The 11,566-nt window shown below is 42.8% G+C and overlaps 1 protein-coding gene across 1 annotated transcript; it reads right to left on the bottom strand.

Moving 5' to 3' along the window:
* Window positions 1-6,222: 6,222 nt before the first annotated feature.
* On the bottom strand, window positions 6,223-10,261 carry LOC311044956 (uncharacterized protein; the record flags this gene model as incomplete). The annotated part of the gene is made up of 5 exons (XM_084056766.1): window positions 6,223-7,175; window positions 7,463-7,543; window positions 8,012-8,092; window positions 8,582-8,963; window positions 10,247-10,261. The coding sequence occupies 5 exons, from the start codon at window positions 10,259-10,261 to the stop codon at window positions 6,223-6,225; spliced, it is 1,512 nt and encodes a 503-aa protein (XP_083912892.1).
* Between the last annotated feature and the right edge of the window lie 1,305 nt (window positions 10,262-11,566).

Raw genomic sequence — 11,566 nt, 5'->3', positions numbered from 1 at the left:
GTATGGATGTGTGTTCAATGTAGTGTGGGGTGTTGTAAAGTGTGTGAACTCAATCATAAGGCAAAGAAACAAAAGGGTGCTGTCATTTGGTGAGGGATTCCTAGAATGGCTGCCACCCACTCTTATATAGGGCTCCAGGGAGCATTGATCAGGTGCTCCCAATGCACCTAATGAGGAGCCCCAAGTTGGCCGACGCCTATAGAGCGTCGCAGTTCCCGCCCACTTCCAGTTGCCGGAAGTAAATACTCAATGCATTTTTCCCATTGACTTTTCCGAAAATATTTATATAAATTGATTTAAGCCTAGAATCAAGCTATCCAGGATGCTGGTGAACCATGACCATAAAACGTTTGATTCTGTGAAAAAACTTTTTTGAAAACGGCAAAACAAAGGGTATTTATTAAACATAGTATATCATATCATTAAATATAAAATTTTAAAAATCACAGAAAAAAAGGTTTTATGGTCATGATTCACCAGAATCCTGGATGGCTTGATTCTAGGCTTAAATTCATTGATATAAATATTTTTGGAAAAGTCAATGGGAAAAATGCATTGAGTATTTACTTCCGGCACCCGGATTCTGCGCAACTGCGATGCTCTATAGGATATGTGTGAGAGATAGAGAGACACATAGGGGAGTACACCATACAACCACACAGGCCCTGCAAGCCAGGCCAAGGGGCCGTGACAATATCTATTAAAAAAAAATTGCATTGGGATTGGGATAAATGAAGAAAATAAGCTCTGTCGTAAACAAAGTTTCATGACGTTTTTTGTTGTTGTTTTTTTTTTCATTTTTGGAATCAAACACACAGTTAATAGAAGTAAAACAAAAAGACACATGACAGCTTTTAGTGGGCAGTAGCTCAGCAGGTAGAGCTGTCTGAGAAGGTCCCTGGTTCAGTCCTCTGCTTCTCCAGGCTTAGTTTGTGTTACCTGGTTAAGTGCCCCTGAGCAAGACACTGTACCTCTAACTGGTCCCCATACGCGCTCACTCTGAGCAAGCCACTGCCAGTCAATTCAGAGAAGTCATTTCCATTGTGTTTTTATGAAAAATATGTAATGGCTTGCGTTTGGAGGGGAATTATCTAGCGTAGTCACAGATGGACAGTTCTCTCTCTCTTACCCATCTTAACCATAGCATCCATATTCTTGGGTGAACGTTTGGCAAAACATGCAGAGCTCACAATGCATTGTCAAGCTATTGCTACTAGGGCTAATAAACAGTGGAACCACCTGGCAAGGGGACCCATGGCTCAAAAGGATGACTCATTTCTGGATTTTAACAAGGAGGTTAGAAAGAGTACATGCTACGTGCAATGGAGGCGTAGCATGTTCAGTTAAAACATTTCCATTTATGTAGCTCCTGTTATATTGTCCATGTAGGATGCACCCATTTCACAGATTAGACCATTGTTGTGACAATGCTTTCTAACTTCATTGGCTTTAAGACTACAAACTGTAACAAACTGTTGGATATATCTCTCACACATCTCTCTTTTATCTATTCTGTACCGCCCCCTGCAGTGAAAGAGAGGTAAGACTGTGTCATTCTCCCTGTTCATATAATCTACCTGACAGGAACGTATGTATTTATATACCCGATGGTATTGTTTTAATACCTGAGAGTAATTTATGTATAATATCTGACAGCAGTGGTGGAAAAAGTACTCAAATTCTTTACTTAAGTAAAAGTACCAATACTGCAATATACAAATACTCTGTTACAAGTAAAAGTCCAGAATTCAATTAATTTACTTGAGTAAAAGTACAGAAGTATTGGCATCAAAATGGACTTAAAGTACCAAAAGTAAAAGTACAAAAACATTTGAAAATAGCAGATCTACAAGCTCACAACGTGTCTACACGCTCACAACGCGTCGCTATCTGACGCGTTGTGAGCTTGTAGATCGACTATTTTCAAATAGCCTAGGTGTAAAATAGGGCTAAAGCAGTTAATGAATGTTTTATAACGTAATCATTTATATCTGAAAAGTAATTAGTAACTAAAGTTTTCAAATAATTGTAGTGCAGTAAAAGTACAATATTTGCCTCTGAGATGTAGTAAAAGTATTGGAAATTGGAAATACTCAAGTAAAGCACAAATACCTCAAAATTGTACTTAAGTACAGTACTTAAGTAAATGTACTTTGTTACTTTCCACCACTGTCTGACAGTGCATAGTACTTACCTGGCTGGCAGGAATGTATTATTTACCTGACAGGGGCATGTACTATATTAATGCTGGGTTATTCGTCGGTCCATAAAGGGACATGGAGTATCGTGTTCTCAGAATGTCTTGGATTCTGTCCCAAAGCTATCTTTCATTCCTTTAGTTTTGACCTGTCATTGTCCTCTTATAACAGGTCACCCTCTAGCTATTGTTTAGTTTCTTCACCATGTATACCTTTTCAAGAGAGAAAAAAAATGGTTTACTGTCTTCCACTCTTTCTGTCTCCATTCATTGTCTTGTATAGATGAATACAATTTTGATCTGGTTTAGATTCTCTTGTATTTCTTCTTTTTTACAACTGTCTCACTCGCTCGCCATCCACCTGCCTGTCTCAACGTCCACCTGTCTCTCTCCCTCCGTCAATCTGTCTGTATGTCTGTCTGTCTGTCTGTCTGTCTGTTTGTCTGTCTCTATGCATGCGTCCGTGCTTGCATGCGCGTGTGTGCGTGCGTGTTCGTGCGTGCGTCTGTGCGTGCAGTGAACAGGAGCAGGAGATGGTGTTTGCTGATTTTCAACGCAACACGATGAAGGGAATGAATGCTGCCGAGGAGGAGGAGGGGAACGTGTCCGGGGGTGAAGACATGGCACCCAAAGAGAAGTAAAGGATAAAGACGCCTCACGCAACAACACTTTTAGAAGATTTTCGTTGTTCCTTCACCTTACGCAAATCACCGCAACAAAACAAATCATTTAAGCCAGGGGTCTTCAACGTTTTCAGGCCAAGGACCCCCAAACACGTTGTCCTGTAATCGTAATTGTAGTCGGACAACATTTGTAATCTGGGTAAATGTGTAATTTGAGCGAGGCTACAATCTGAGTAAGTATTTAATACAACATAATATGAGTAAAACTGTACTATCTAAGGGTGTAATGTGAGTAAGGTTATAATATCAACATTGAGAGGTCCTGGCTGGATGTCAGTGTTGAGATGGGTGTTTTTGGGTAATGTCCAGTGGTGGAAAGTAAAGTACATTTACTTAAGTACTGTACTTAAGTACAATTTTGAGGTATTTGTACTTTACTTGAGTATTTCTAATTTCCGACACTTTTACTTCTTCTCCACTACATCTCAGAGGCAAATATTGTACTTTTACCCCACTACAATTATTTGAAAACTTTAGTTACTAGTTACTTTTCAGTTATAAATTATTATATTATGAAACACACATTAACCACTTTAGCCCTATTTTATACGTAGGCTATTTGAAAATAGCCGATCTACAAGCTCACGTTGCATCGCGACGCGTTGTGAGCTTGTAGATTGGTTATTTTCAAACATTTTAGTACTTTTACTTTTGGTACTTTAAGTACATTTTTATGCCAATACTTATGTACTTTTACTCAAGTACATTTTTAATTCTGGACTTTTACTTGTAACAGAGTATATCTATATTGCAGTGTTGGTACTTTTACTTAAGTAAAGAATTGGAGTACTTTTTCCACCACTGGTGATGTCATGTCACTTTCCAACAAATGAGTACCTCAACAGTTCACAGTTAAACCAGAGTTGTGGGTGCATGTGGACACAGGTGTCCAAATCACCTCCACGTATGCACAAAGAAGTGTGTGCTCTTGCACACACTTCTTTGTGCATACGTGAGAAGCAACTATTAAACATGAGCGTTTAAGTGTCTAAGTATTCAATTTAACTAGTGAGGATAGTAATAGGTGATGATGGGGTAGGTTAGTTGTTTTTTTTAATACAAATAAATAAATAAGCATTTCAGTAACTAGAATATCATTAGTCAATGTTTTATAACATAGGCTCTTAATCAGCAATTTTATAGAGAGAACACCACATTTTTTATAGTGTTCCAGTTACATTTGTGTCTGCTATTTTTTTTGTTTTTGTTTCATCACTTCCAATTTCACTTGTTTATCCTGAATTGTATGCTCTTTAACATAATTCTATTTGATTCTTTTTTGAAATATTGAGAACGTAATATTTCAAAATGTCTTCCATTTAGATGTTCTAATGTGGTGCATCCTAAATGACATGAAAGACACTTGGTTACACTTTTTATTGAGTAGCAGTGCTGTTGAGATCATTGTAATATTACTGTATGTTGTATGTACTGTATTAAAACACACTAGGCTTGGATTGGATTTCGATTTGTTGCTGAAATACTTGTGAATGTGTTTTTGTGTGAATGACATTAAAGACACATTCATCTCTACTGTCTTGGGATGTTATTGTCAATAATGCGTGATGTGCAATTAATATGGGAGATCGTGCTATGAATCCCCAGAACACAAATGCCACAGAACCAGTCAAATGGCAGTTTTCAGGACGAGTTGAAGTGAATTTTTGTTTTATATTTTTAGGCAGAATTCACAAGTTCAGTTTACAAAGCAAAGTATATAAGGGCTGAGGACTCAATGCCTGTTAAACAAATCTATTTGGCCTTCAAGTGCATTTGTGTGTGCATGTCGTACATGTGTATGTATGGGTGTGTGCACGCATGCTTGCACAAATACACATGATCGTAGAACTCATTAGCGATCATGCAAGGGACCAACACCCAACCTCTCAGTGCTCAGCTCCGCATGCCTTCATCTTTTGTTTGTCTCTATTTCTACCTTCTGTTTGTCTCTTCATCCTGAACTATAAACAGAACCCAAACAACATCCTTTCCTTCTGAGGCATTTCTGACATAATAAGCTAAGATGCGACAGGGAAATGACATCAAAATCCCTGAGATCCCGTGTATTTCTTCCTGCTCCGTCTCCTTCCCGTATCTCCTCTCCTTCTGTCTGACCACCTTCTCTCATCCTCACGATGACAGTTTAAAGGGCCATTACACCCAAAACATGTCTAAACTTCATTCATACAAGTAGCAACTGGTTTCACTGAGGCTGCCGTTACATCTCCTTTTACAGGGTTTATTCACATTTTGCGTTGCTCAATCATTCTCTAATTAGCATATTTTGCATCTTGGGACTGCGATCAACAAAACATTTCACTTTAAACACTCAACATAATGGTCTGAGTGATTTTAAAGACGTTATTGTACAGAACACACACGTTTTTAACCCTTAATAGGCTAAGAACTATTCCAAAAGTAGTTTTTTTTTATGTTTGAAAATGTTTGCCTATACGTCCTATAATGCCTATAATGTCCAAAATAAGCATGCCAGGGTGAAAGTGTTAACAGACACAAAAACGACCTTGATTTCAAATCACTTTAATGGGTTTATTCATCAAATACAATCATTTGCAATAATTGCTGTAGACAGAAGCAAACATGCTGTTCTGGCTCAAACAAACAAAGCATCACAGATTACATCTGGGCCAACAGTGAGACCAGAATGAGTATTTTGGACTGCTCTGTAACATTTGTTAAAAAAAAAATCTTCCCTGCTTCTGTCTCACCATTTTTTATTTTATATCCAAATTTAGATATCAGCTCTTCCCTAGGGGCTATAAACTGACAGTAGTCTTGATTGAGGCATCAATTGCTGCCGGTATACACTTTTTTCGTTGTTGATTATTCTTCCTCGAAACACCATCCGCCTGCTTCCAGTGGTCATCAAGCACTTTACGTTTTAAGAGATAAATACACTAACTAAGTACACTATTTGTGAGGTTCATTGTGAAACTGAGAGCTATAGGTCTTTCTCTGAGGATCCAAGGCGCTTCAAACAAATATTACATGTATCATTGGAATCGGTCTGAACTCCTACTTTGTACAGATGGACCAGCTTGGCTAAGAGGCCCGGCTATCACAAATAAGAGTGGATATAGGTACCGAGCTGGCAATCACAAGCATACTGTACGTGTATTTCAAAAATATTGAGATGTCTATTTTAATAATTGTATTTCCTGCATTTCTATTTGTACGTGTGATTGTGTGTGTGTGTGTGTGTGTGTGTGTGTGTGTGTGTGTGTGTGTGTGTGTGTGTGCGTGTGCGCGTGTGCGCGTGTGCGTGTGCATGTGTGTGTCTGTGTGGGCGCGCACATATGCAATTAAGTTAATTCATTCATTTCACTCTGCGTCCGTGGCGGTCTGTGGTCCGGCCATGGTAGGCGATGGTGGTCCCTCCCAGCTGTACACCGGCGGGTCTTCTCCTTCAAGTTCAGGTTCAAACCCACGCAGGGGCATGAAGCCGTTGTTGTCACAGGAGTCGGGGTGAAGCAAGAAACCCGAGAAGGTGCTGCTCATCTCACTGTCCGTGTACATGCCGTTGGAGTTGGCGTCCTTCACCTGCAGCCACACCCGGTCCCCGACGTAGAGGTGGAGGGTCACCAGCCCGCTGGCCGTCGCCATGTTATTGGCTTCCGTGGTCTTGATCATGGGCATGAAGTTCAGGAAGAGCCCGACCTTCAGCGGCCTCCCCTTGACGGCCAGGTGGTAGCTGAACACGAAGGTCCCGTTGGCGGGCGCGTAGTAAATGCCAATCAGCGGGTCGAAGTGCTCCGGCGGCATTCCCACGTAGCTCGGGAACGCGACGGGGTAGTTGGGCCGCGGGTACGATTCGACCGCGCGCGCCGAGAAGGACGACTGCATCCGCGGGGTGCACGGACCCGGAGGCCCCATCATGCCCATTTGTCCCACATCCCCCTTTGTTCCGTCCATGCCGTGGTCGCCCTTGGGGCCAGATGTTCCCCCGTCTCCCGGTCTGCCCGGGGCCCCTGCCGGCCCGGGGGAACCTTCTGCACCGTCCTCGCATTCACAGATTCCCTGCTCGCCTTGGTCTCCCTTGGGGCCATCCTGCCCCGGGGAGCCATTCATACCCATGTCACCCATGTCACCCTTCATGCCTTTAGGACCCGCGTCTCCATCAAGCCCAGGGAATCCCCTGGCTCCAGCGGCGCCCGGAAGCCCCGCCGTGCCTGGGGGACCCTGGATGGTCTCACATGTCGCGGGGCAGTTCCCATCCTCGCCCTGTGGGCCCATCATACCAATGGGCCCCGGCACACCATGGTCGCCTTTGTCCCCTGGAAATAAATGCACATACACACACACACACACACACACACACACACGCACACGCACACGCACACGCACACGCACACGCACACGCACGCACACACAAAGCGGCTCATTTACCATCTCTCTTTCACTTTATGTGTGTGTGTGTGTGTGTGTGTGTGTGTGTGTGTGTGTGTGTGTGTGTGTGTGTGTGTGTGTGTGTGTGTGTGTGTGTGTGTGTGTGTGTGTGTGTGTGTGTGTGTGTGTGTGTGTGTGTGTGTGTGTGTGTGTGTGTGTGTGTGTGTGAACTAACCTTTGAAACCTCGGTCACCCTTTGATCCTTGCATGCCCAAGGGGCCCATCGACCCCTTGCTCCCGATATCTCCCTTCTGACCTGTATGACAAACAAGGACAGTCATACAGAGGGACAAGCGACATCAGTGAGAGTATATATACAGTATATATTTATACTATATCTTTCTTTCAAAGCCTAGTTTTGCGCGCAGAGAACGGTAGACCTCCAAGCTCACAACGGTCGCATCAGCGTCGCGATGTGAGCTTGCATGTCAGCTGTTCTCGGCGCGCAATACCGTTGCGGGGTGAAGTATGTCTCGCTAGGAGCGCCTCACCAGCCAACACACAGAAGAGGTTGAATGAACAGAAACCAACGCTCCCCAAAACAACAGGTTTGGGGATCTGTTGGGAATTGATTACATGAAACTCAATGTCTCAATGTTTGTAAACAAGAAATCCGTCTGCACGTGGTCATGCAAAAGTGTCACACGCGGACAATAGCAGATCTACAAGCTCGAGCCTGAACAGATGGAGCTCGGCCCTCTCAGCAATAGGAGATAAAACGTACCTTTGATTCCCATCATGCCAGTAAAACCAGGACGACCTCTCATTCCCGTAAGTCCTCTCCTGCCCGGACTCCCTGGTCTACCTGGAGACAAAAATGTATGCCACAGTCATATCAATTTGCTCATACTTTGCTCATACTATCAGAGTTATACACATTCACAAGTCTTCTAATGGTGGGCACTGCATGTCTATTGCAACTACAGTCTTCTACTGTTTTGGGCACTGAACAGGTCCACAAAGGACACCTTGAAAGCAGTTGTCAGATTGTCAATGTTATGCCGCAGTAAAATGATGTTATGTTACCGCGGGAAAGCATCTGTGTCATTTTTTATTTTAGCTATACATACGGTAGTTTTGCAGAAAACTCTTAGGATTAAGAACAGCGGTTTAGAACAGTGGTTCTCAAAAATAGCAGATCTACAAGCTCACAGCGTGCATAGTTACCGCACTTAGGCTTTGTAGAGCATACATACATACATAGGCCTACACACACACACACACACACACACACACACACACACACACACACACACACAGCTTCATTACATACATAGATTTATAACAGACATACCTGGCAAACCTCGGTCTCCGCTGTCTCCCTTGGGCCCATATTGTCCCTTACAGTGTGAGCAGACGCAGAACCAGGGCACCTGGTTGAAGGGAGGGGGCTCTGGTGACTGCAGCAACATGTCACAGATGGTCTGGTCGGCTGGCATCCCCCCTGGCCCTGCTGGGATCCCAGTAGATCCCGGCGGTGGCCTGGGCCAGGACCCGTCGCGGCTCTCGGGGTCAAAACCGCGCGATAGCGGCGGGGAGTCGCTGGGTATCAACATCAGCCCTTCGGACTGGATCATGGCGTCCGAGTAATTCCCTGGCAGCTCCCCGGAGTCCCCGGACCAGTCTGGGGGGAAAGACATGGCGAGGGGCAGGGCAATCAGGAGCCCGATCACCATCTGGAGGACATGAGGAGGAATAGAAAATATGTGTTATTGTAGAAATCGGCAATTTGGCTTCACTGTGTGTGAAGGAGTGGTTCGCAAACATTTTCAGCAGCTCAGAGGTTAAACAGATGTTGATGCTATATGAACACATTTTACTGGGGACCCCCTGGAACCCCTTCCAGGACCCCTGGGGGTCCTCAGAACCCACTTTGAGAACCATTGGTGTACAGCATTAACAACAAGAACCCTAGCGTCCCTATTCTAGGGAGACGTTTGTCGAAAATAGCAGATCTGCAAGCTCACAATTTGTCACAATACAACACGTTGTGAGCTTGTAGATCATCTATTTTCGGTGAAGAGTTTTGGTGTAGAGGGAAAAAAAGAGGGGGCCTAGTATAGCCTAGTCCTCTGCGTCGCTTTGGTCATATAGGGTTTAAGTGATGAAGCCCTTTCAAACTGGAGGCCCAATTGGGCATGTCATTATAGGCAAAGATTTGCGATGCAATCAAAATATACCAAGAGACACCAGGACAGAGGCAATGGAGCTTCTTATCCATGTTATAAAATGTTAATGTTATTGAATACATTTCCTATATTCCATTCTTTCAGCCTGGCTGATTTGATTTTATCAGTGCCTATAATTGTTATTATAGGCATAAATAGCAATTATTATCATTATCATTAAATAGCCGATCTATCTTTAAGCTCACAATGCGCCAGGATGCAACGTATTGTGAGCCTTTAAAAAAAGACAAGACGCTATACAAATGTAATGACGAGACGTGAGGACAGAAGCAATGGATCCATGCATCCATGTTACAATTCCTATATTCTATACTGTGCATCGCAAGGTGCAGATTATACACCTACTAATAGAAAGATGATGTGCTTAACTTAAATGCTAAAAAGACAAACATTGCTAAAACAATTGCTGTAGCCAAAAAACTAAGTGTTAACAACACCTTTTCCAAATGAAAGCATTTGTTGTTGTCGGGCAGAACCCTCTTTTCACCATTATTTATGTTTTTTCGTAATATCCTACTTTGTCATACTACAGTGTCATACAAAAGTGGCATAGATAGCCGATCTACAAGCTCAAAACGTGTCATGATTGAGCTTGTCGATTTGCTATTTTTGCTATTTATGCATTTGAATTCCAAAAAGTAACAGTTTTGGATATACTGTATGAGGTTTCCACCCGACTGCAACGATATGTAACTTGAGGAAAGCCTTGTGCAACAATGTATCATGGCTGTGGGGTAGAAACCTTATATATCCATATTTCATCTTTTTACGCTGTTGTGGGACATCGTCTCACAGTGTGATGTGTTGTGAGCTTGTAGATGTCTATTTTCCACTATTTATTATTTTTATATTTGAACATTTTTGGAGATTTTTTTAAATCTTTCAAAACTTTCAGCTATAATGCCATTCCCAATATAAGGACGCCAAGTTTAGGGGTTAAGTCTGCATGGGTTTTTATAAATATATGAAAAAGTATTAACAAGAACTAATATAAAGTTGCCTTAATTCTCCCCTTTGCACCATCTGGGCAGAAGAGAAGTCAATGAAGATGAGAAATTACATGCACTGCCTTTGTCCAGATCAGACCACTGTCCGTCTGCCATTCGTTGCCGACACACAGTGTTCACTTGTAGATCGGCTATTTTTGGCCAAATGTTCACCCCCAGAATAAGGACGCTAGGGTTCAAGTGGTTAACTGTGTCTAGCAAACATTAAAAGCTGGTCGTCAAATAATTTCCTTCAACTGAAGTCTGACAAAACTTCAGTTCTCCTAAGTGGTCCATCTCACTCATATTCACTCATCACTTGGTCCTTTATCCAGCAATGTCAAGACCCAAGTCCCTGAAGTACCAAAAACTTTTCAAATTATTATTTTAATTTTTTTAATCCTTTTTCTTTTTTTGTTGAATTAAAACATGCATATTCTCCACGGAATATATTTTTTTACATTTATTTGATTTTCCTTTCACATACATCACCATTAACCAGAAAACAAAATAATCCTAATATATAAAAAAAAAAAAAAAAAAACAGAATCCTATCTACAGTATATCCCATTGAACCAGATTGAACTAAACCCGTATCAGGGTTGTATGACCTCTATGATGCCAGTAAAGCCACTCAAACCCCAGCATTCCGTATTCTGGGGAAACCTTTGCTGAAAATAGCCGATCGACGTAAGCTCATCGACGGGCTTGTCGATCTGCTATTGTAGAGCAAAAACAGAAAATTCACTAGCACAGAGCCCTGAGGGACTCCGCCTGACAACATATCAGAACGCACCCCCCCCCACACACACACACTCACCGTTCCTGCTGAGCGGCGCTCCATCTCCTGGACGATGATGACAAGATGTTTTGTGGAATGATCAGTCGGCTCGCAGCATTGATCCGTTTATAAACCTTGCCCCGCACAACGGCTCTTTCACTGTTCCTCACGCCCCCGGTTGGCCTGCAAGACAATAGGCAGAGGACAAGGGAGGGGAGAGGGGCGGGAAGGGGGGCGGGGGGAGGTTTGGGAAGAGGCCTTCATTGTGGAAATAAAGAATAAACTAGGCCTCGTGCATACCTAAGACATGACCCCGTTAAACA

This window comes from Gymnoscopelus microlampas (assembly GCF_963454915.1).
Source record: "Gymnoscopelus microlampas genome assembly, chromosome: 5".
NCBI lineage: Eukaryota > Metazoa > Chordata > Actinopteri > Myctophiformes > Myctophidae > Gymnoscopelus > Gymnoscopelus microlampas.
Note: the sequence above shows the minus strand (reverse complement) of the source record. Positions and strands in the feature narration are given on the sequence as shown.